Source organism: Myxine glutinosa, chromosome 4 (assembly GCF_964187855.1).
Source record: "Myxine glutinosa chromosome 4, kmMyxGlut1.1, whole genome shotgun sequence".
Classification (NCBI taxonomy): Eukaryota; Metazoa; Chordata; class Myxini; order Myxiniformes; family Myxinidae; genus Myxine; species Myxine glutinosa.
The window spans coordinates 98,031,935-98,057,860 of record NC_136264.1 but is presented as its reverse complement, the minus strand read 5'-3'; the positions used below and the strand labels follow the sequence as shown (position 1 = coordinate 98,057,860).

At 45.2% G+C, this 25,926-nt stretch overlaps 1 protein-coding gene across 1 annotated transcript in view; it reads left to right on the top strand.

Annotated features, from left to right (window-relative positions):
* The window catches only part of LOC137416299 (voltage-gated potassium channel subunit beta-3-like), a 49,127-nt gene extending 23,822 nt beyond the window's left edge, over positions 1-25,305 (top strand). The window contains 3 exon segments of the mRNA XM_078775279.1: positions 24,543-24,663; positions 24,934-25,022; positions 25,216-25,305. Of these exon segments, the coding sequence (XP_078631405.1) occupies positions 24,543-24,663; positions 24,934-25,022; positions 25,216-25,305 (300 nt within the window).
* The last annotated feature ends 621 nt before the right edge of the window (positions 25,306-25,926 follow it).

Below are 25,926 nucleotides of genomic sequence, written 5' to 3'. Positions count from 1 at the left end.
GCGACCGTGGTAGCGCCGCTGGTAAATTTGGACCTTTTTTTCATACAAATGAAGGCCCTTATGGCCCAGAATAGCGAGCAAATGAGGGAGGAAATGAGGGCTCAGAGTGAGCGATTGGAGGGCCAATTGGGGGGTAATGGGAAACCAAATGGGGGTAATGAGGGACGAAGCGAGGGGTACCGGTGAGGGATTAGACAAGAAATTAGAGGGGTTAGACAATGGGATAGAAGGGGTGAAACATGGGTTAGGGAGTAGAATAGAGGGATTAGACAATAGATTAGGGGAAATACAGGAGGGGTTAATGGGGGTAGAAAACAGAATGGCCGTTTAGGAGAATCAAATGGAAGGGATGAAAAAGGGGTTAGAGGGGTTAGAAAACAGTATGGAAGGCAAATTGAGGGACATGAGGGACCAAGCGGAAAGGGAAGTTAAACAAATGGGGCAGCAGATAGAGGGGGTCAGAATGGGGGTAGAAACCAAACTGGATGCTCACAGGGAGGAAATGGAGCAGATGAGGGTGGCATCTGGGCAGGAGATGCAAGTGATGGGAGAGGAGATCAGAAGAGGAGTGAGTGAGGAGGTCGGAGGAGTGCGCGAGGAGGTGAGGCACTGTAAGGAGCGCATGGAGAAGGAGGTGAGAAAGGGGACTGTAAAATTGCAAGGGGGTATAGAGGAGTTGACGCTGGGAGTAGAACAACTGACAGTGGGACAAAAGGAGTTGGGGGACCAGGTAAAGAAGAACACAGCGGTAATAGAGGGTTTAAAATCGACACAGAAGGAGATGAAAAAGGACGTAGGGGTAATTAAAAAAGAGTGTCAGACGGTACATGAGGCCCTGACGAGGAAAATGGACAAGGTGGTAGAAGTGATGGAGGTTAAAGAGCGGGAGGTGCGGGAGCACATAGAAAAAAATAAAGTGGAGTTAGAGGAAGAACTTAAAGGGGCGCACGAAGAGATGAAGGAGGTGAAGCAGAAATTAGAAGAAGTGGAAGAAGGGGTGAGCGAAATTAAGAAGCGACGGAGAGAGGATAAGAAAGAGATAAAGGAGGAAGTAAAATAATTGGTCCAAAGTCTGTGTTCGGATCGTGATGATGTGCTCATTAACCGGATGAGGGATTCGCAGGTGATGGAGGAGAAGCGAAGAGGAAGAGGACCCGGTGTAAGTGGTGACCAATATGGTCGTGCGTATGATGCGCCAGGGGATTTAAGAAGCTTGGGGGTCGAGATGGACCCGGGTGTTCGTGAGAGGCCGTTGGTGAAGAGTGCGACAGGTCTGGTGTGCGAAAAAGGAGGTGTGCGAGAAAGTCCGACTTTGGGGTGTGTGAGGAAAAAGTGCGTGCCAAGGAGTGAGGGTGCTGGCGAGAGTGAGTCGGTCGTAGCGCGTGTGCGAGGGAGCACATGGAAGCGCGGTGTGGTGAGTGTTGCGGAGGGTGTAACGGGAGAGTGTGCGCGAGAAAGGTGTGTGACGGACAGGTGCATGGGGAAAGAGTGCGCTGTCAAAGGCAAGGAAGAATGCACACCTGTGGTGAGTGTTACAGAGGGTGTAACGGGAGAGTGTGCGTGAGAAAGGTGTGTGACGGACAGGTGCATGAGGAAAGAGTGCGCTGTCGAGAGTAAGGGTGAGTGCGCTGTCAAGAGTGGTGGTGAGAGTAGTGAGAGTGACAAGGAGCGTGAGTTGGTTGTGACAGGTGAGAAAGGATGCACACCTGGAATGGTAGAGCGTGAGTGGGAATGCACGCTGGAATTGGTAGTGAGGCACGTGGTTGGGTGTGCGAATGAGAGCACACCTGTGATTGTCACAGAGGAGGTGACCGAGGAGGGGGTGCGAAGAGGTGTGTTGGTGAGGTGTGCTACCAACGAATGTGTGCCAAAGTGTTCGGTGGTCAGGTGTGTGACCAAGGCTGTGAGTGGAATGAGGGTACCGAGGTGTGTAAGGAGAGGTACGAGGAGCATGGAGACGGCTGGATGTGTGAGCAAGGAACGGGCTGCGGGGTGTAAGCATGCAGGTGAAGCATCGACGTTAAACGGAGCAGCGGTTAGGTCGACTTTTAGCTGAATCGGGCCCTCGGTGCGTGCTGGGCCTCGCTTTGAACGGCCGCGTCCGTGCTCCACTAGGCGGAGCGGGCGGCTGGATAGGAAGGGTCGTCATGGCGACCACTTTTTGTTGCGGCATTCCGGCAGGTCGAGATCGAGCCATGGGATGGCTCCGTGCCGAGATGGTGCGTGGGATCTCGGCCCGGGTAAGCCCCCGTCCCTGCCCCGAGTGCGGGACGTATCCAGCCGCTGGCACAGAACAACCCGCATTCATGGCTTGGCTTTACAAAGCCGAGCTTTAGAAGTGAATTGGCGCACCGAGAGGCATTAGTGAGTAGACTGTGTGATGAGGTTAGTGTTTTGGCCCCAAAATTAGAGAAAAACAAAATTTGATGATTGGCAAAGGATTGGCAGTAGTGATTGGCAGATGATGAGTAGTGATTGGCAAATTTTTGATTTGTGGAAATTTGATGTGCAAAATTGGTAGTGAGCGATGGGCCCGGTGGGTAAGGCTGGCATCCCTGCCGCCCTTCCCATGTGGGGGCAAAGGAGCAATAGCTTATGGGGTTGATGGCAGTGAAAACTAGCCCGGGTGGGTTAGGTTATATTGATAGGGCCCTAGAAGATGACATTAGGTAACGTTAAGGTTAGTTAGTGACTGATACCTGTAGTGGGGATGCAGGTAGATTAGTATGGATGATAATGACGAGGGAGCGCAATAGTTTAAAGGGGCGACTGGGAAGCGCAAGTTTCAGAAGGGAGTAGTTAGCTGAGATGATGCCGTGTGGTTGAGAATTGAACAGGTGTGAGAGCTGGACAGGTGTGTGGAGCAGTGTATGAGTAGTGAGTGTTGTGGATCAGCGCGAATGCGCTTGGGGAGAGAAGGGTGCAGGTGGCACCAGGTGTGAGAGCACAGGTGTGCAGGTACAGGTGTGTGGAGAGAGTTGGAGTAAGTGGTACGGAGTGGTGTGCATGGTGCGAAGGTGTGGATGGGGGAAGAGTGGACCCCTTTCACGAGTACCCGGGGCGGGTAGTGTAAGTGTTAGGTAGAGGGTATAGGTAAATTGTGGTTGGATATTGGCATTTGTGGTGCGGGTGACAGAATGGTATTGTGGATGGGTGCATTAGTGTTGTGGAAATGGCTGGGCGTGTAGCCTGTTAGTGTGTGTAGTTGGTTGGGCACTCCACCACTGTGAGGATGTCGGCCAGGTGAGGCCGCAGGTGGGCTCTGGGAGCCGGTAGTTGTGAGTGGGTGCTTGAGGATCCCGGGTGTGGATCGGGCAGCCCAGTGCCAGAGAGGGCACCGAGTGGGGAGAGCGCCAGAGGGCCTTCCCCAGGTAGTTAGGTTAGGGTAAGGAGCAGGTAAGCTCGGAGGCAACTGCAGTGGTGGAGGTGTGCAAGTGGGTAGACCCGCTGGGAGAGGTACATGTCACAGCCCGGAAATTGTGCGAGGGCACCGGGAGATGAATCGGGGGAGTGAGACCCCAAATTGAAAAGCACCACAGTTTGGCCAATGGGAATTGGTTTTTAGAACCCATAGTGTAAGAGGGCCAATGGTTTGGCAGGAGAAAGACCCCGGGTAATGTAAAGTTGTTAAAGTCATTTAGGAAATAGTTAGGATTGATGAACCTGTCGCACCATACGCAGCCACTTACCTGTGGTGATGATGACTCCACACCTGTGTTTTCTTTGTTTTGTTGCAGGAAATGAGATTGCTGTGGATTTGTGAGACGCATCACGACGTGGATGAGACATTGGGGTGATTCCATTTCTCCCTCCTTAGGAGGGACTGATGATGAATTGGTAATGGCAAATTTTGATGTTCAGTTGAAGATGGCAAATTTTGATGAGAGTTGGAAATAGCAAATTTGATTGGTTAGGAGGGAGAGAAGACGAATTTGGTTTATGGGAGGAACGGGGAAGACAGTAGGGACGTTTGTTGATTAGTAAAATAGATGTTTATGGGTAGTGTTGTGTTTTGTGGATACAGTAAGGGGTAAGGGAGGGGCCATGTAGGTTACCTGGTGGGGGGGGGGGGGGGGGAGCGTACGGTAGGAACGTACCTGTCTCACCTGGTTCCCATGTGCCCCTAGTGTGCATTACCTTGTGTTGCGTGCACTTTTGCGCCCTTACCACCTTACTCACTTGTCTTCTTCTTTTGTCTCCCACCTCCGAGGATCTGGCTTTGGGGCAGAGAGAGAGGAGAGAGAGGTGCTGGCTTCGCAGTTGTGGGCCTGCACTTTCGCTGCTTGCTGCCTGGATCGATACACCATATGGACCGCAATGTTTGTGGCCACCCACCATGGACCGCAGTTCTTATGCGGCCAAGCACCACCCGTGGATGGACCTATGGGTCAACGTGGCACCTATGCCATACAGGTGAACCACTTATAGTTGGCCCCCTGACGGCCACAATAAAGAAATGGACGCGGTTGGCGCCTTTCTTTATTTTTTGAAAGAGGCAAGAAGGCCAAGTGCACCACACGAAGGCAAGACCAGCGGCAGACCATCGGCCGGCTGCGACACCACACCGTGATTTATAGACACTTTATTGGTGCACCGGATGGTGCTGACTGTGTGATGGGGTGGTGCTTTTGGTGCTTGGAAGGGGTGCTCTGCACATTATTAAAGGCCGTAAGGCCACAGAGCACTCGTGGGTTGGTGTATCGATGCTGGCATGCGTGCTCTCTCTATGCATAACATCTGCATGTGTTCCTCCAAAAACAGGTCCTGGATCGTAGTGTAAATATCAGCGTAGTCTTGTAAATAATGCTCCCTACCGGCTGTATGTTTAGTTTGCGAATTCTTTCCGTGATTCGGTTATCCTGTGGGTGTGTTTCTGTGAGGAGAAGGGTGCAACGTCGCAGGGGGACATATTTACTCATTTGTGAACATCTGTAAAACTGTCGCACTCAGGGTAGAGTTAATAGTAGAGGGAACTACATCTGAGTGCCACACTAAAGTAGGTAAAAATTTATCGGGTCGGGATGCCCCGAGGGTAGAGAAGGGTTCAATGTTGCGGATATGGCATTTGGCCTCCATATCCGCTTGTAAATATTCCCCTATTTCCCCAATACTCCCCAACTATCCCCAATCCCCCATTCCCTAGTCCCATTGCCTGTAAATAACACTCTGTAGAACCGACCTTCCCCTTTTTCCCCCATTAAATGTCGTGCCCAGGTCCACCGCATCTCACGTAGACAACTTTCGGACATCTTGCTCGTTATTCTTAGTCTATGTCAGTTAAGGACTCGTTTCCATTAATTCTGACTCTTCGTTGCACCAGAATGTGATTGTATGGCACCAATAGTGAGTTTAGGACCTCCCCATACCTCCTCCCATCTTCCCCATGCAACAACAACAACAACAACAACTACAACAACAACTACAACAACAGAGGGGGGCGGCGCACACGGGGAGTGTGCGTCCTCACTCCGGCTCGGTTAGCCGCCATTACCCATGTGCGCCGACGGGGTTACCATGAAGGGGCTGCCTGTCGGCCCCTCGTCAAGGGCGGAGCCGGTAACCCCCCCGCACCCAATGAGAAGCAACGGGCCGATTCCATCTGGGGCGGAGCTAACGAGCCGAGGGCGTGTCACTCCCCGCCGGATATACGCGACGACTAACCGGATGTGAGGTCAGATGCGCCTGAACTACGGAGAGCAAAGGACGCCACCCCCAGCGCGACGATACCTCCCCGCATCTTTGGACCGGACCGGGTCGATTCTGTCCTTGAGCCAAGAGTGCACCTTGAGCCATCGACTGCCCGCTTTCCTTGCCATCAATCCCCGTGTGAGTCAGTTTTGTCCTGTTTATCTGTGGTCTGTCGGGAATAAGATAAGTGTGTCTAAGTGCCTATCTTTCTATGCTGTCCCTCTCATTCCTGTAATCTAACCTTCCGCCATATTATAACCTCCTCCGGAGGTCTTGAGAACCGTATCCCTGGTGTCGTGTCATTTTAATCCCAGCCGTTGTGTCCTTTTCCTTCATTGATCTAGCGTAGCGCGGCTCGGCCAAGGTTCGAGTATAATCGGGTAACTTGTGCGGACACGGCGGCCATTCCGCTCGGCCCACCATAACATCAAAGTCGTGTCTGTAACAATATCATTCAACTTCTTCCATAAGTGTGAAGAATATCCAATCATATCATTCAACTTCTTCCATGATTGTCAAGAATATCCAATCATATCATTCAACTTCTTCCATAAGTGTGAAGAATATCCAATCATATCATTCAACTTCTTCCATAAGTGTGAAGAATATCCAATCATATCATTCAACTTCTTCCATGATTGTCAAGAATATCCAATCATATTATTCAACTTCTTCCATAAGTGTGAAGAATATCCAATCATATCATTCAACTTCTTCCATAAGTGTGAAGAATATCCAATCATATCATTCAACTTCTTCCATGATTGTCAAGAATATCCAATCATATCATTCAACTTCTTCCATAAGTGTGAAGAATATCCAATCATATCATTCAACTTCTTCCATAAGTGTGAAGAATATCCAATCATATCATTCAACTTCTTCCATGATTGTCAAGAATATCCAATCATATCATTCAACTTCTTCCATAAGTGTGAAGAATATCCAATCATATCATTCAACTTCTTCCATACACATGCATTATTTACAGATCGCTAGAGAAAAAAAACAAAAAAAAAACACGAATAATAGATAAACCCGTGTGTAAGACCTCTCCCAAATTTTGTCCGCTCATTCACTTTTCCTGATTCGCATCAAGGATCTCCATCATCAGACAGCGTACTTAATTCCGCATTTTAATGAGAATTCAACAGGATTTTACGACTCAAAGGAAAAAGAACGAGCAGACCTTTTGCAGGACGATCGTTACAAAAATCGTTACATATATTAAAGTATTTATAATGTCGAAAAATCATATCTTAATTCTTACAAAATTTGGTTCTTTGAATAAATCACAGCACCGGGCGAACCAGCTCAAAAAATGGATCTTTGTGTTTATTCAGCACCCTAGTAATTGGTTCTTTGTGTACTAATTACACAGCACCCAGGCCCCGCTCATATGGATCTTTGTGCAGCGCTGCACAGCACCTGAGCAAAAGGGGTTTCATCTACATTTTCCTTATCCGGTGTACCATCCGTGATATTTGTTTGCTCATTCACTATTCCTGATTCGTCATCAAGGATCTCCATCATCACACAGCGTACTTAATTCCGCATTTTAATGAGAATTCAACAGGAATTTACGACTCAAAGGAAAAAGAACGAGCAGACATTTTGCAGGACGATAACTGGAATTAGTCGTGAAAATATATCCAAAATACACAAAAATACACACCCACACAAATAAACAACATTTATTCCGTTTTACAGAACAAACATTTCCTCTATCATGACATGCATGTCTTCAAAATTATATGACCAAGAGAAAAAGTAAAATTAATTAAAAACTGCGGGCAGTGATGATCCGGGGACCATACCGCTCCATCCTGATTGGACGAGTGCGTGCTAGAGTCGTTAACAACGACAGTCCAGATCCGATTGTTCAAAATTTCAACTCAATCGATCGAAAAATGAACGCAGGGATGCATTTTAAAGGTGCAGTGGCACTAACTGAGTTGCCACGAATATGGCCACGAAATTGCCAATATGGCCATCACAAAATATTTTCCTTAATCAATTGGCTCATAGCATAACCAATCTGCAAGTATTTCATCCGAAGATGTATCTCTGAGGACTTTTAATTAAATAAGTCATTTATAAATCAACGAGTTAATTTATTAAATGATTAATCAATAAATCAAAATTTTCCTTGACAGCCACATCACTTGGTCAGTGTCATGTCCAAATATCAGCTTCCTTACTCAAAAGGTGCCTGAGTTAATGTAATGTAATTACTGTAATAATATTACTGCAATTACTGTAATGATTACTGTAATTACTGTAATTACCGGAACTGTAATTACTGTAATTACCTCAGGTAATTACTGTAATGTAATTACTGTAATTTAATAAGAAATGTAATTAATTAAATAAGTACTTCATTAATCGCTAATAATTAAATAACTCGTGAATTCTTATCCGATTTACTTAACATTTGAGTGTCCCCAAAACGTTGGAGCAAAACGTTGCAACAACGAAAGTGAAACGTTGTAGCGACGTTGTGGAAACGTCAGCAAAACACAACATTTGAATGTTCCCAAAACGTTGGAGCAAAACGTTGCAACAACGAAAGTGAAACGTTGTAGCGACGTTGTGGAAACGTCAGCAAAACACACCATTTGAATGTTCCCAAAACGTTGGAGCAAAACGTTGCAACAACGAAAGTGAAACGTTGTAGCGACGTTGTGGAAACGTCAGCAAAACACAACATTTGAATGTTCCCAAAACGTTGGAGCAAAACGTTGCAACAACGAAAGTGAAACGTTGTAGCGACGTTGTGGAAACGTTAGCAAAACACAACATTTGAATGTTCCCAAAACGTTGGAGCAAAACGTTGCAACAACGAAAGTGAAACGTTGTAGCGACGTTGTGGAAACGTTAGCACAACACAACATTTGAATGTTCCCAAAACGTTGGATCAAAACGTTGCAACAACGAAAGTGAAACGTTGTAGCGACGTTGTGGAAACGTCAGCAAAACACAACATTTGAATGTTCCCAAAACGTTGGAGCAAAACGTTGCAACAACGAAAGTGAAACGTTGTAGCGACGTTGTGGAAACGTCAGCAAAACACACCATTTGAATGTTCCCAAAACGTTGGAGCAAAACGTTGCAACAACGAAAGTGAAACGTTGTAGCGACGTTGTGGAAACGTCAGCAAAACACAACATTTGAATGTTCCCAAAACGTTGGAGCAAAACGTTGCAACAACGAAAGTGAAACGTTGTAGCGACGTTGTGGAAACGTCAGCAAAACACACCATTTGAATGTTCCCAAAACGTTGGAGCAAAACGTTGCAACAACGAAAGTGAAACGTTGTAGCGACGTTGTGGAAACGTCAGCAAAACACAACATTTGAATGTTCCCAAAACGTTGGAGCAAAACGTTGCAACAACGAAAGTGAAACGTTGTAGCGACGTTGTGGAAACGTTAGCAAAACACAACATTTGAATGTTCCCAAAACGTTGGAGCAAAACGTTGCAACAACGAAAGTGAAACGTTGTAGCGACGTTGTGGAAACGTTAGCACAACCCAACATTTGAATGTTCCCAATTTATCCCATTAAAATCCCATTAAATCCCATTAAAATCCCATTAAAATCCTATTAAAATCCCATTAAAATCTTCAGACAAACCACTAGCAATATTATTCCTAGGACTAAAATTACCAGGACCATTATCAAACATTTATCAAAATATTAGGACCATCATCAAACCAATGAATGACTCAATCCTTTAATGAAACATCCAAACCCAGACATTTTGAGTTCCGTAACTTTAATACTTCAAATTTTCCATTCCTTCCCTTCCTGATCCTTAGATGTAGGGATGGGTTCTTTTTAGGATCATGTTGCATCGAGCATTATTTTCCAAAACAGTGTGAACATTAAACCACACCATTACCTCTGACATCCCACCATTTACACCAGCTTTCCCATGATGTCGCGATATGACCCCATAATCCCACAAAACTCTTCGTTGCTTTATCATCCAATATGAAAATTCTCATTTAACCCGTTCAAAGAACGTCCATTTCGCAAAATCGAACCAACCACAACCTTCGCCATTAATATCTATTGTAAGCGTGCCGAATCAGTAAGCATCACCCCTCCTATGAGCCTCGACCAGAGGGTGGTTGTTACTCACAAACACTCGTCGCTAGCTGTTCCATTGTCTGCCGATTCCCACTCTGCTGCCGATTTCCACTGAGCCATCAGAGTGGAATTTGGAATTTTTTATTTCTCTGAGCTCATGAAAGTGGTGACAATGGGTGGTCTGCCATTGCTCTTCCACAAAAGCATCTTTCACCTTTCAATAAAATATTTGTACCAACCAAATCTGCGAGTATGGGGCGCAGAGAAAATACACAAAAAGCAACAGCCCTGGCTTTGCTTCCTGGAAGCTTCCTGGAAGCTTCCTGCAAAACGCTTTGCTTCTCACAAAACGTCCGCCTATGGGAACTAGAGGGAGGGGAGGGAGAAGGAGCGGGAGCAAGAGACAGGGTGCCGGAATGGACATGAGGGACAATGAGGGACAGTGAGGGAGTGTTGGTATGCAATTTTCATCCAATCGCCATCTTTCACAATAATTCTGGACCGGCATGAGGTGGGGTTGTCTGTCATGAATTTATTTGTTGATCGAACGAGTTTTAGACATGGCGGGAAAACTGAAAAAAAAAAATTTCTCTCCTCCACCCCTTTTTTTTTTTTTTTTTTTTTTTTTTTTTTTTACTTTGGACCCACGGCTTTCGTCCTACACAATTCCGTTTAATTTGTCTAAATCCGACCAGTCGTTCCAAAGATATAAGCCGTTTTGTCGCAATACCATAAATTGGAATGAGGTAAAAATATATATATATAAATATAATTCCATTTCCCGGCTCCCTGTCGCACGCCGAGCAAGTCGCGTGCTTTGAACAAGTGCAAAAAAAAACAACTACTTTACACGTGTACGGGTGTGTAAACGAGTGTACCGGCCTTACACGACTTGGAAGCAAACGGTCGCATGGTGCACACATGCTCCGTTTGCTCCCAGGTCACAGCAAGGCCCTTAATGGCCAGCGCCGACCTGGTGCATTTTATTTAGACAGCGCAAAAAATACGTATTTACAGAAATCATTTAGAAAAACACGAATAATAGCTACAATCGTTTATCGAAGTACCATTCTTTATCCTATGTCGCGGCATCGGTGCGCAAGGAAGCCCCAGACCACCTCCTCCCCCATGTATGTACAAAATTATTTCCAAGTTCGTAAATCATATTGGACAAAAACAAGACACACTCACCTTTTAAAGACTTGTTTGTGTACAATTGATGTCAGCGGTGCCTCCAAATTGTCAGGGAATTGGTTGCTGAGACTCAAGACTCCAATGACCGGACACAGGTTTTACAAAAGGTCTGGTTTATTAACTGGTTATTCACTTCATTCCATTACCAAATAATACCGCTTAATTCAATGGACCAGGTTAACTCTTTTCGCATGGTCCTTCTCGTTCGGCCGATGTTCCTCCGCCACTCCCGTCGGGCAGAGGGTCTGATGATGAGTGCTCGTCCGTTCCGTCGGTCAGAGCTTCTGGTCACAAGTCTCCTTGACTCAACGTTTGCTCGGATTTATATGGACAAACTGGAGTTAATCCCCTGTCCGCTGAATGTTAATCCTTTCTCCGCTAATGCCCCGAGGTCATGCATGCACCAAGTCCTGGCATCAGCTCGCTCCCCTCCTGCTGTGAGTTCCGTTTACCAAACGATAGGGGGTGCTCCAGCCAGGGGCTGTGACCAGGTGGACAAGAGATTACCATGTGCGTGCACATTCTTGGCATCCATTTACGAAATCGTTACCAGTCTTTAATCAATAAGTTACACTGAGTTACACTTCCACACTGTCTTGGGAGGGGGTCATCTGTGACCACGATTCCCACACAACATTGCTTGCGGTCTTGGGAGGGGGTCATCTCTGACCACGATTCCCACACAACATTGCTTGCGGTCTTGGGAGGGGGTCATCTGTGACCATGATTCCCACACAACGTTGCTTGCGGTCTTGGGAGGGGGTCGTCTGTGACCATGATTCCCACACAACATTGCTTGCGGTCTTTGGAGGGGGTCATCTGTGACCACAATTCCGACACAACGTTGCTTGCGGTCTTGGGAGGGGGTCATCTGTGACCATGATTCCCACACAATGTTGCTTGTGGTCTTGGGAGGGGGTCATCTGTGACCCCTCCGTATGTTACATGATATTCTTAAAAAGCATGCTTTCAGAGGTGCTTTTGTGCTGTGAGATTGATGTCCACATGTCTACATGTCTACACCTCCTCTTACTCAAACTGCTTATAAATGAGCCTGAGCTTGAAAGGTCATTTTCTCTTTTTGACCACCTTGATTGCCTCATACTTGTCCTGAATGAACATGCGTATAGGAACCGTCTTTAGAGGCCATTTTTCCCCCACAGAGCAGGCTGGCCTTTTTGGGCACCATGGTCCCCTTTTTGAAGCAATGTTTTACAGCCATCTGGCATAAACCATTGGGAGGCATATCCTGCTGTACGCTATTAGGCAAATTGCAAATTGCAAATATTATTATCAATATTATTATCTCAATAATATATTATAAATAAATATTATATAAATAATAAACAATAATAATTATAAACAATATAAAATAACAATATAAAACAATATAAAATAATAATTATAAACAATATAATAATAAATAAACAATAATTATAAATAATAATAATATAATAATATTATTATAAATAAATAATAATAATAATAATAATAATAATATATTATATAAGTATTATAATAATAATAAAATATTATTATATAAATAATAAATAATAATTATAAATAAATAAATAATAAACATATATTATATGAATAAATATTATTATCAATTGCAAATAAGAGGCAAAAATCAGACCCTTCCTGCCACCAACTCTGTTACTCACTTCTTGCAACACACAGTGAATTACCAGTGAGCTGGTACTCAATTTGTCAACCTTGGAAAGATGATAGGCTGAGTCAACCCCCCTGGCATTAACTCAGCGATCGACTGGGATTTGAACCCAGGATCCCAAGCCGGCACCTTAACCGCTAAGCCAACACCAGTAGTACATGGGCTTATGTATATTTGTGGACCGTTTTGCTAGATTCTTGGCAACTAGGCTTAAATCACTCTAAATAGCATATAAAATAAAATAAATTGCTGTTGCCAAATTTTCACGACATCTTCATGGCGGCCATCTTGGATTTCAAGATGGCCACCATTTCGGACCTATTTTGCCTTATATCTCACTTATTAATCAAGGTATCAGCACAAGAATAGTGTCCTTACCCACATTTTTGGGGTCAAGGAAGACAATGGTAATAATCAAATTTCAGCTGGATGGCCTACATCTTTATAATTTCAAGATGGCCACCATTTTTTAAGCTAGTTTTGCCCAAACTCCAGGTCAAAGCCATACTTTAAAAGGTTTTCATGTATATCAGGTTTAAATATAAATGTCCTGGTATTGAATCTATTTACTTTTACTCACAGGTACTTACATTTTTAGATAATGGTTAGGATTGGATTGGGAGGGGGTGGATAGGAGGTGGGGGGACAGGGGAGTTCTTCTGCCAGATCCACACCCAAATATTATCTAAAGAATCAAGCTACCGTACATCTAGTTTTAGTCAAATATTATTCCTGAAACTGTGTTGGATGACTTTTTAACAATCTTTATTCTTTTCAGATGTGCAGCAGACGACCTTGAGAAGTTGCATTCTTGGATAACTGTGGAGGAAGAACGACTGCCGGCATCATGACCACGCCAGAGGAACCTGCTGCTAAAAAGAAGCCCATTGACTTCAGTCTTTGTTTGCTATGCCAAGGGAAGAAATACATAAAAAGGAAAGTGCTTGAGCCTTTAAGCACACCACAGGCAGATACTGATACATATGAGACATTTTTGCGAAATCTCACCAAACGAGATACATACAGGAATCCGACATATGTGGCCATAAATCAGAGACTGCAAGGCTTATCCGCTGGTGATCTGATGTCAAGAAAAGCATTATGGCATCGGAGCTGTTACGGTATGCTGACACATATACAGCATATTGAACGTGATAAAGGACGATATGAACAAGCCACAAGTCAAATGGACACTCGTGTTCTGACCGGAGGTAAGAAACGAGGAAGACCATCAACAACTCCTATTCCAGAGGAAGCCTCCTGTTCAGCACCAGCAGAAAGGCAGACACGGTCGACAGTACCATCATTCTGCCGGAATATGTGCTTTTTCTGTCAGACTGTGAAACAGGACAAAAAGACCGGGACAGAAGAGATACGCTGTGAGTGTAGAAGCAAAGATATTGGTAGGTCAGTTAAACAGATTGTGGAAAACAGTGACAACAGTGTCTGGAAACTCAACCTTGTGGACTTTCTCGTTGAGGGAGATTTTCTTGCAAGGGACATAACCTATAGTAAGGGCATTTTATGAGATATTTCACAAATCTGTTAACTAAATTGTTACCAAAAAATTTCTTCACCAATATGTTTGTAAAGGTGTGTAATAACATGTGTTAAAATGTTGAAGTTCAACTCCCGTGGGAAACCCAGAAAAAAAGCTGTTGAATTCGGGTACCGAAAAATTATTTTCGAGAATTTTTTTTTTTTTAAATCGGCCCTTAAGTAACTTATGAGGGGTCAAATAAGGGTTTTTCATGATTCTGAGTTGATTGTTAACATTTATATTTTCACTTTTACATTTACACACAAAGTAGCTTTTATTTCACATACATATATAATACTCAAGAGTTATTTCTCATTCACAATGTCAGAAGTTTCAACAGTCATTGTCTATGTCTTCTTCAGACTCAACAACATCATGACTGCAGTTTCTGCATGTAATGCCATTACAGACTCCACAGGCCGAGATGCACGTGACCCCATTCTTCTTGCAGCTGCATCGCCGGTTGCTGCAATCTCCATGACAATTACAGCTCGTGAACTGCAATAGCTCCTCAGGAGCCGTGGGGTCCAGTGTTGGAACTGGCTCATACCCATGCACACCTATTGTCCATCCATAGTCACTGGGGTTCAGAGACATGCTCTGTAGAAGGATCCTCTTTCAGAGTGGTGAAGATGGTGTTGAGGTCATTAGGGTCTCCTTCAATAACTGGGAGGAACTCGATCTGTGTGCTCTGCTTTGCATCATTAGCATGGATTCTCTTCATCCAGCCATTCCAGTTGGAGTGTGGGAACTCAGGATCGTTGGCTTTGATCACCCACCCCGCTGCCCAGAGTGTGTCACCTGGGGTGAGGAGTGGCTGATCATGAGCCAGGGAGGAGGAAAGCTCAGCGAGGGGGAGAAACATGATCGCGTTCGTTCCTATCTGTTTCCTGTTCGTAAATGGAATAATCTTTACTTCAGTTATTTTTTGTTTTTTTTTTGTATACAAGATCGAGGCTCGTGAAAGAGCGAACATTAATCACACAGAAAGACAAACCGACACATAAAACATATAACATAGGGAGCGGTAGACAAGATGGGGAGAGAGGGGGAAGGACACAAACACAACATTTGAGAGCAGGGACCGAGAGACATGGAGACATCGAGAGATCTGAGAGAGGGCGAGGGCTTTGGGGGGGGGGCGTGGGAAGGGGGCGGTGGGAGAGGTATAAAACATATGGACACTGCCAGGACTTCCAGGAAAGAAGTTGGAATTTCAAACAAGGTGGATCTGGGGTGAATTAGCGGGGGTAGAAAAGATCAAGATTTTGGATGGGGGAAGATAAGAGATGGTGGTGAACAGCTGTTTTAAAGACCTGGAGGGAGGAGTGGGATTGAAGGGAGTGAGGGAGTTTGTTCCAGAGGCGGGAGAAAAGATGAATGAAAGAGTGAAGGTGAGCAGAGAGCCGAGATTTCGGCAGTTTAACCATCAGAGGGTTGCTGGCAGATCTTGTGCGACCTGTAGGAATATTTGGGGGACAGAGCACAGAGAGAGCTGGGGGTGCAAGGCCGGAGAGGAGTCGGTAGAAGACAGAAAGACCACCTACCTGCCTGCGGTGAGTGAGTGAAAGGCCCTCAGAGATAGCTTCATCGCGGGAGATTCCAATAATTCTGAAAGCTTTGGTTTCAACAGCGTGAAGCCGAGCTAGGTGTGAGGCAGGAGCACCGGCCCATAGGGGAGAACAGTATTCCATTGAGCTGCGGATGAAAGCCTTGTATGTGGTGAGGAGCTCAGGTGTGCCGAGGAAGGACTTCGCACGACAGAGGATGCCCAGTCGGCGACTGGCTTTGGAGGCCAGCTTGGAAATGTGGTTTTCCCAAGAAAGATCATGGCAGATAGTGAGACCCAAAATCTTGAGCGACAGAACTTCTTGGAGAGGATTGTTGAGAAAGTAGATGGGAGGGTTGTCCAGTCGAGCTTTTCGGAGAGACATAGTAAGAGTGTGAGATTTGTCAGGATTGAAAGACATGTTCCACTTGTTTGACCAGTCTGTGATTTTGTCCAGGTCTTCAGAGAGTGAGGAGGCAGCAGACTGCCGATCTGAGGGAAGAGGAATGGAGCGGCAGAGAGTGGAGTCATCAGCAAAGAGATAGAGAGGATTTTCGAGAGAGCCAGAGAGATCATTGATGAAGACCAGAAAAAGCACGGGGCCCAGAACACTGCCTTGGGGAACTCCAGCCTGAACAGGAAGAGGAGATGAGAGAAACCCATTCAGGGCCACATGTTGACGACGACTAGAGAGGAATTCCGCCAGCCATGCGTGGAGATTTCCATGGATACCAAAGGAGGAGAGTTTGGTGAGCAGAGCGGGGTGCCAGACCGTGTCGAAGGCACGTGATATGTCGAGGGAGACAGCTCTAAATTCCTGTTTGGCATTGAGGACCTCCATCCATTGTTGAGACAGCAGAAGCAGCATGTCCAGAGTAGAGTGACCTGGTCTGAAACCAAATTGATGATCAGAGATCAAGCCATTGGAGAAGAGGAAAGATTTCATATCCGAAGCAATGATGGATTCCATGACTTTGCTGATAATTGGGAGAAGGCTGATTGGTCTGTAGTTGCTAGGATCTGTTTTTGCACCTTTTTTGTGCAAAGCGGTGATGTTGGCTGATTTCCAAGCAGATGGCAGTTGACCTTGAGCAAAAGAGAGGGTGAAGAGAACAGAGAGAGGGTGAGATAGAGCAGCAGAGCAGGATTTTAGGACCCGTGGGCTGATGCCGTCGGGTCCAGTTGCAGAATCAGAGTCGAGGGTTGACAGAAACTTTTCCGCCTTGTCAGGAGGAAAGGACACGGAGTCCAGGAGCAGCAGGGTACGACTGGGTATGGTTGGTACAGAGAGGGATGGGTTTGGGACACAAGATTTAGAGGCAAACACAGAGTTGAGGCATTCAGCTTTTTCACGTGCGGAGTCAGCTGTGTAGCCGTTTGAGGTAAGGGAGGGGATGGAGGGGGAACAAACACCAGAAACGGATTTGACCAGACGCCACCAGGATTTGGAAGAGGGAGACAGATAAGAGAGTTCGGTCTTGAGAACGGAGAGATATTGTTTCCTGGCTCTCCTGAGGGTGGACACACACTTGTTTCGGGCTTTGTGAAAGGAAATGAGATTTCCTTCCATTGGATTTGCTTTCCAGGAGATGAAGGCAAGTTGTTTCTGGGCAACAGCCTCACCACAAGATTCCGTGTACCATGGACGGGAGGAAGGGTATGACAACTGAAGATGAGATGGGATAAATCTGTGCATGAGAGAGAGCAATTTACTTTGGAAGAATTCCCAGGATGAGTTGATGTCAGAGGTGGTAGAGATGGGAGACCGGTCCAGATGATTGATGGCTGCTTGAAGACCGTGCCAGTTGGCCTGAGTGAAATGCCAGACTCGTCGACGCTGAGCAGGCTCCCTGAGGATGGTCAGAGAGATGTCCACTTTAACAAGGACATGATCAGATGATCCGATCGGAGCAGAAGAAGAGCAGCAGACATTTTCAGGGAAGTTAGTCATAACCAAGTCCAGAAGAGAAGATGTTCCGTTGACTGAGATCCGGGTCGGGAAATTGACAGATTGTGTCAGTCCCAGTGAGTCGCAGAAGTCCTTTGCTGAGGAGCCATGGCTGGTGAGATAGGTACCCACACCCAGCCAACTGGCATGATGACAGTTGAAATCACCACATATGAGGAAGAGAGAGTTGGGATGAGTAGATAGAAGTTGGTCCATATCATCAGACAGCGAGATGTAGATGGAGTCATCACTGTTTGGTGGACGGTACAACACACATATGAACAAGAGGTGGGAGCGAAGGGGAAGCCGTAGCCAGAGGTATTCCTGGGGGTGAGGTGGAGAGAGTGCAGTGCAGGGCGAGTGAGGAAGAGAGTTTTTGATAAAGATAGCAACCCCGCCTCCAGGACGAGGCTCAGGTCTATCATACCGGAGGAGGGAGTAGCCCGGGAGAGATACTATGGAATCAGAGACATCATAAAGGAGGAAAGTTTCTGTTAAGCAGATCACGTCTGGTTTGACAGAAGCAACCTGTAAGGAGAGATCAGTTAAGTTTGAACGAAGGCCCCGGATGTTTGAGGTCCATACCGTTAATGAAGAGGAAGGGGGAGCATCAGATACAGAACAGGGGGGAGGAGGGGTAGGGTAAGATGTGGAAGAGGTGGAAGAGGTAGGGAGAGCTGTTGAAGATGTGTCAGAGATTTCAGAATAGCTCGGAGAAAGGGAAGGATGGGGCGGACAAAAGGTTTGATGGTGATTGGGTGAGCCACAATGAGGTGTTATTTGAGGAGGGGGAAGAGCGAGGCAGAAGGTTGGGGGAGATGGAGGTGAGAGTTTGAAGGGGGAAGAAGCGGGGAGGACGCTTTGAGGAGGGGGAGTGAGAGGGGGGAAATTGAAAAGCAATGAGGGTGGGGAGATTTGAAGGGGAGGGGTGAGGGGGGAGTTTGGGAGGGAAGGGACAAGGGGAGGGATTTGAAAGGGATGGGATATGGGGGAGATTTGGAGGGGAGGGGTGAGGCAGGAGTCTAGGAGGGGAGGGGCGAGGGGGCGTCTTGGCGGGGAGGGGTGAGGGGGTAGTTTAGGAGGGAGGGGGCAAGGGGGGAGATTTGAAAGGGATGGGTGATGGGGAAGATTTGGAGGGGAGGGGTGATGGGGAAGATTTGGAGGGGAGGGGTTATGGGGAAGATTTGGAGGGGAGGGGTGAGATTGGATTTTTGAAAGTGTACGATTTATGGGAAACGAACATTTATTGCAAAATGAGTTTCTTGTGACCTTCGAGTTAAAAATACGTTTAAGGACGCTGGATGGAGGATGGAGTGCAGGAGAGTTTAGGGAATGTAGAAAAAAGGCACTATAGGAGATGGATATTTTTTTTGGGATGAATTGAATTGGTGAGCAAGTCGAAAGCAGCCTTTTAAAGAAGAAGAAGAAAAAGGTGTTATAAAATATGACGGAATACATAACTTGAGGGGAAAGTGTAAACATTGAAGGTTAATGAGTGAAAACTATCTGGGGAAATGGGGGAGAAAGTTCCTCTCAGGTTCCTCTCAGGATCTTAGCTTTGTCGAGTGCCTTCAACTTCACCTGGGGGAAAGCTGCTGTTGTCTGTGGATCTGGCAAGGGTGGTGCCGGAGAGGTGACTTCGATCCAACCCATTGAGTGAAAGGGAGTGTTTCCGTGAATAGAGACAATGTTTAAATCTATATTGTCTCCAACAAACTGAGTGACTGCATTGTTTGTTTCCCCAACCTCCATAAAGACCACCTGATCATTACTTGACAATTCACTTTCACTGGCTGGCACTTTGGCTGTCATCACTGATTGATCCTCAAGCGCAGCATCAACCGCAACCTCATCATTGATCTGTTCATCGGTTTCCTCCACAATGGTGTCAAGAGTGCCAGAAGTATCTGGAACATCATCTCCACTCCTACTATTAAGGAAGCAGTATTTGTAGTTTTGTGTCTCCGTGTAAGACTCAGTGTATCCCAGCCGGTGGAACTTGTTGAGCATCCATTTTGACCCAAATCTATGATCAAGTTGTATGGCAAGCCCCATTTGGTGTGGCAATACTCCAGACCGAGGTCGACAGGCCTTAATAAAATTCTGCCCCCAAACGGCAACTCTTTCATCTGTCTTGACAATCGGTCTCAAGAACATCTGAAGGCTTGCAGGAACAAGTGTCAGCTGACTATCGATGTCAGTCATACTGTGTGTGGTGGGGTATGACTTTGGACCTAAATCAATCAAGGCAATATCATTGGATATGAACTTGAGTGCCGTCTTTATGATCTGAGTCTTCTCATCTCCATGGTCAAGATTAGCATGATGCACTCGCAGAATATTGTCGGTGCCATCTTTGAGACAGAGTACATCTGCCCTTCTTTCCTGTGTGTGAAATACAAGGTGTCTTCGTATTTCTCTAGAAGTTTTATCTTTAGCCAATGCTTTGAATAAGAAAGGCTCTTCTCTGGTGACTGATCAAACTCCTGCAGCCTTTCATGGACTTGGTCCATGTTCATTACCCCATGCTCTAATTCTGAGTCTAACCATTCGCAGAATTCAATAAAAACTGCCTCTCGCTCCTCATCAATACTCCTCTGTCCTCTCTTCCTTTTTCCTTCCTCATCAGTCTTGGACAAACGGTCACCTCTCGCAAACATAAGTTTGCATCGCAAATGGTACAGTGTTTCTTCTGCTACCAAGTCGTTGATCCCTTCCAGGCGTCCAGTGACTTCAGTGCCCCAGTCATCCCCGTGACTCCGTGCTGTCTTCAGCAAGCTTGCCTTCAGTGTATCTGCAGTCAAATTATCTGGCACTCTGTATTTCTTTCTAGCTTGTGCTGGATTATTTTTGTAGAGCTGGGCTGGTTGGTTGCAAAGAATGCATACATCCTTATACAGGAGGTCAACTGACTGTGATCTTCTAGAACTGCAGCCAGTTGATGAACTGAACTCACAAGTAGTGCGTCTTCTCTTCAACTTTGATGACTCTTTCTCTGCCTTTGATGCTTGAGCTGACTTCTTGGTGGTTGCAACAAAGTTGTTGTACAGATCATTTTTACACTTCTGGTGGTACCTCAGTTTTCCTTCCTTTTGAGCCTCCTTCATACGTTCCACAACAGTAACATTTTCGACAGTTTCTGCTCGTTTCAATAAAGTTGAGTATCCCTTTGGAGTTGCCTGTATGAGCCTTTCAGCTGGTGTATCCGAGCGTGCACAGATGAAGCAATTGAGCACAGGTGGAGTAACGTCTTCATCCATATTGCTAGACTCCATGTCCTGCAAAGTACAAAATGAGATATATTTAGAAATTATTTTTCCACAAAGGAGTGTCTGTGGTGAAACATAAATGTTAACAATCAACTCAGAATCATGAAAAACCCTTATTTGACCCCTCATAAGTTACTTAAGGGCCGATTAAAAAAAATAAAAATTCTCGAAAATAATTTTTCGGTACCCGAATTCAACAGCTTTTTTTCTGGGTTTCCCACGGGAGTTGAACTTCAACATTTTAACACATGTTATTACACACCTTTACAAACATATTGGTGAAGAAATTTTTAGGTAACAATTTAGTTAACAGATTTTCATATGTTTCCCTTACTACTACCTTAAGAGCTGTTTGACCTCCAACTGGAGTCGCTACGTGCAAATGCCACAGCGCAAAAATTGTGCAGGTGACCAAAGTGGTGATTGGGACTTAGGACAGAGTGAGAGATTTGTATCAGCTGAAATTGAGTTCTTCGCTGAATTACAGGATTGCATCGATGATGGACAGTTTGTCTCAACACCTGAGGCTGATGAGGTCTACAGTAACATGATGAGGGACTATGGTATTCAGAATCACAGCATCACCAGGGGCAGGCTGTTAAAGAAGATCCGTGAGAACATTTGTTGTGATATTACCGATGCTCAAGGCCAAAAACCTTCTGTTATTCATGGCAAAAAGGCAAGAAGGACAGCAATAGATGCTGCAATTGAGGTGATTCCTAAAGCTGTGGAGGAAGGAATTCTTAATGCAGAGAAATTCGGACAGGAGGCTTACAGTGCATTTGTAGAAAAGAGAATAAAGGGAAACCAAAACCTGTGGTCGACAATGACCAAATTGACATTGCCATCTTGGAATTCGGTCGGCAAAGACCTGTTGGTGAAAACTGGTAGTGAGGTAGTGGCACTGAAAGTGACGACATCCCTGTTTGCTCGACTACTAGTCATTGCATGGTCATCGAGGGAAGCAGTGGATCTAGAGGAAGTGGTAGGGGCACATGAACTGTCCAATACCAATAGAACTCTTCTCCAGCCAAATGGAATGGTCCACCCCACCACCGACAAGAGCAAGATCATATCACTCCTGGAGGGTCTTGTGAAATCCAGTGATGACACAAACTCAAGTGACCATGCTGAAGAACTTGCAGAACACCCTGAGAATGTGCAAGAAAGACCCAGGACATGCTTAATTGTTGATGGAATGGCGCTATTGCAAGAATTAATGAGTGTCAAGAAATTTCAGAACTGCAAGGAGCTAGGCACAGCGTATGTACAGCTAGCCGAATGCAGAGGACGTGCTTATGATCAGCTTCGGGTTGTGTTTGACAATTACACAATTGATGCATCATTGAAGGAAGGAACAAGGGAACGTCGTAGAGGCAAGACCAAGGCAGTGAAAAACTATATTGTTGATGAGCAAACCAAAATCAAGGACACCAAGTCATTCCTTGCTAGTAATGTCACAAAGGATTCACTGACACTCTTCCTGGCAAATAGATTGATCAACAGTAGATCCTCCATGCAGATTGTAACAGTGACAAGGAGAAGTGTCCAGAGCAATTTTGAATGTGAAATTGCTAAAGAGGTCAGTAGCCAGGAGGAAGCTGACACACTCATGATTTTGCATGCAGTGCAACTTGTGAAAACAGGATTCATTGTGAGTATCTATTTCCCAGACACAGATGTGTTGTTACTTGCTCTACGTCGAAGTGATGACCTAGGAAGTGATGCTGCAGTTATCATGGGCACTGGAAAAAACCGTCGGAAAATCTTACTAAGGCCAATCTATGAACAGCTTGGTGCTCAGAGGGCAAAAGCACTTGTTAATTGGCAGTCTCTCACTGGCTGTGACACCACTGGCCACATTCAGGGCAAGAGTAAAACAACTTGCTTCAAGGCATTCACTGAAAGTAGTCAAACAGTAGTGTCAGCAATTGCTCAGCTTGGAGAGGGTGATAAACCATCTGATGCTGTCCAAGAAGGATGTGAAGAGTATTTCTGTCGCCTCTTATGTCCGAAAGGTGTCACAATAAGAAGTGCTGCTGAACTACGATGGCACCTACTCCGCCAGCTGAAGGCTGATCAGGGAGTCGAGAAACTAACACCAACTGGTGGTGCCTGGAAAGAGCATGTCCAGCGTGCTCATTTGCAAGCACACACGTGGGCACAAGATCTAACTCTAAATCCAACTGTGATCGACCCAAACACCTTGGGATGGGAAACTGTTGGAGGCGAATTGAGACCAGTCCTGGCGCAGGTTGCAATTGCTCCAGCCTCAATTCTCCAACTTGTTCGCTGTGGCTGTGGACGAGCTGCAAAGAGTCCTAGCAAATTGTGTTCACGCAGGTGTTCATGCAAAGCTAGGAATGTAGTCTGTACCGAATTGTGTAACTGTGATGCTGATTTGGAGAAATGCTGCAACACTGATGCCCAGCCTATTGGAAATGACATTGTGTTTGATCAGTAGAGAGCTCGTCGTTTGGATTTTTTATAGGAGTTGTTTGATGAAACAAACTGATTAACAAACTGTAGCATTGCTTTCAGAAAAGGCTTAAGTCTATGATGGATGCTAGCCACCACAACTAGTCTTCATCAATTGTCTCAGACTAAGACACTAGGCTATGTTTGCTCATACTTTGATTAAAAATGGCGGCCATCTTGAAATTATAAAGATGTTGGCCATCCAGCTGAAATTTGATTATCACCATTGTCTTCCTTGACCCCGAAAATGTGGGTAAGGACACTATTCTTGTGCTGATACCTTGATTAATAAGTGAGATATAAGGCAAAATAGGTCCGAAATGGTGGCCATCTTGAAATCAAAGATGGCCACCATGAAGATGTCGTGAAAATTTGGCAACAGCAATTTTTTTATTTTATATGCTATTTAGAGTGATTTAAGCCTTGTTGCAAAGAATCTAGCAAAACGGTCCACAAACTTTGGTTTCCCAACATAAGCCCATGTACTACAGGCTTGCATGAACATGGGTATGAGGCGTATAAAGTATTTTTTTATATGTTGCTTAAATCAGAGTTCAAGCCACAATCACTGGGATACCAGCCCAGAGTCCTCACAACAAAGCCACCACTTCACCTACTTAATGGTTCACACATATCATATTTTTAAAGAGAATCACTGTGGGAATGCAGAAAACTGTTAGCAAAGTTTGAAATCACAACCATATAACCACCTTTAGGTGTTGAAATCACAACCATGATAAACTTTATCTGAAGCATTGCTATGAAAGAGTGTGTTTTCAAATTTGTCCCCTCTTACTTGTTCGTGTCAGTGTTTCCTCCCATCTTGTGTCTCTCTTCCTTTTCTGGGTGTTTATTCCCTTCCTTTTTGTGCCCAATTGTTCCCCCACTACCCAACTGTCAGTTCATCCTTACTCTTCCATGAGCCTCGCTCTTGATGTGCATGGTGGTGATGAACTATCCAGTACAATTAAAAGTATTATTGATCTGGTACAGCAAATAAGAGGAAATGGTTATACCTTCTCCCATTACTTACAAAAAGGATGCTGAAGGGAATTTGGGTTTCGACATGAATACGTCATACCTGTTCGTTTAAACTCTTCACTCGATGCAGGGATATCAGTGGCTCAAGGAAAAGGTGCTCAGTGAGGAGGGAAAGAGGCAGCAGGGACGTCTCAAGGAACCACAAAGCATCACTGAAAGGCTGGAGTGCACAATGTGATGATGGGCCTCGGGCATGATGTCAGAGACTCAACTTTTTAACATAGTAAAGCGATGTTCTCATTTTATGGATGTCATGCAGAGCCATCATTACATTGTGCGACAATTACACGAAGTCAAAAGTCTCAACTGATGCTCAATGTCTGGTTCTATTTGCATGGTGCCTGCTCAATGTCTGGTTCTATTGGCATGGGGCCTGCTCAATGTCTGGTTCTATTAGCATGGTGCCTGCTCAATGTCTGGTTCTATTAGCATGGTGCCTGCTCAATGTCTGGTTCTATTAGCATGGTGCCTTCACAATGAAGGTGTGAGTTCGGTGCTCCTGAGGGCTACCAAGGTGGAGCAACTCATCGAGAACCTCGGAGCTATACAGGTAGCGTATCAACCAAATATTATGGTCCTGAGACGTATTGTTTTCATTCTGCTTGTTCAATTTGTAAATTTAAAGATGTAAATTTCAATTTCCTGTTCAATTCTCTCAACATTTTCCCCAATATATCGAAATGCACAATTATTTAAATTTCTTCCAGGAAGTTAACTTGAAAATTGTTGATTGACCTACACAGGTGCTTCCTAAGTTGACAGCTGCGCTGGTGGCGGAGATGGACAACATTCTTGGAAACAAGCCAGCCGGACGGAAGGAATGCCGTCCTTAGGAAAGTTTTTCTCGACTTTGTCTCCTGAAACATTGGGTCCACATCACCCTTTCTCTCAGCCTTGGGTACCCAAGTTGGCCAAATGTATTATGTTCAGCCAATGGGAAAGGCAAGGAAATTTAGCAATAGCTAAAAAAATGGAAGTGTACAAGAATGAATATCAAGTCAAGGTCAAGGGTGACACCTACAGTGGTCCCGGAATATTTACAAATGAACATATTTTCCAGGAAAACTTACCATGGAGGTACCTTTTATCTGTAGTACTTTTTCTACAGTTTCCTGGCTTTACCTGGCTCCAGTTATACACAAGGAAAAAAATAACAACAAAAAGAGTATGAACTTCCTTTCAAAGCGATAATGGAATAATTACTTTTCCTCATTCGCTGGCGAACCATTCCGACAATACGTTGTAATTGGTCATCGAGGAACATATGTGACGTTAGCATGATTTGCATGTCATGCTGAGCTACTACTTCTGAAGCGGTCAAGCGGGAGCCAATAAGCTCAGAGTTGTTTGGCTCAGTGGTATACTTGTCACTGATTGGCTAGAATGGAGTTGCAGAATTAAAATCACTTGCAAAGTTGATCATACATTTGTTACACACCACCAAAGTCAGCGAA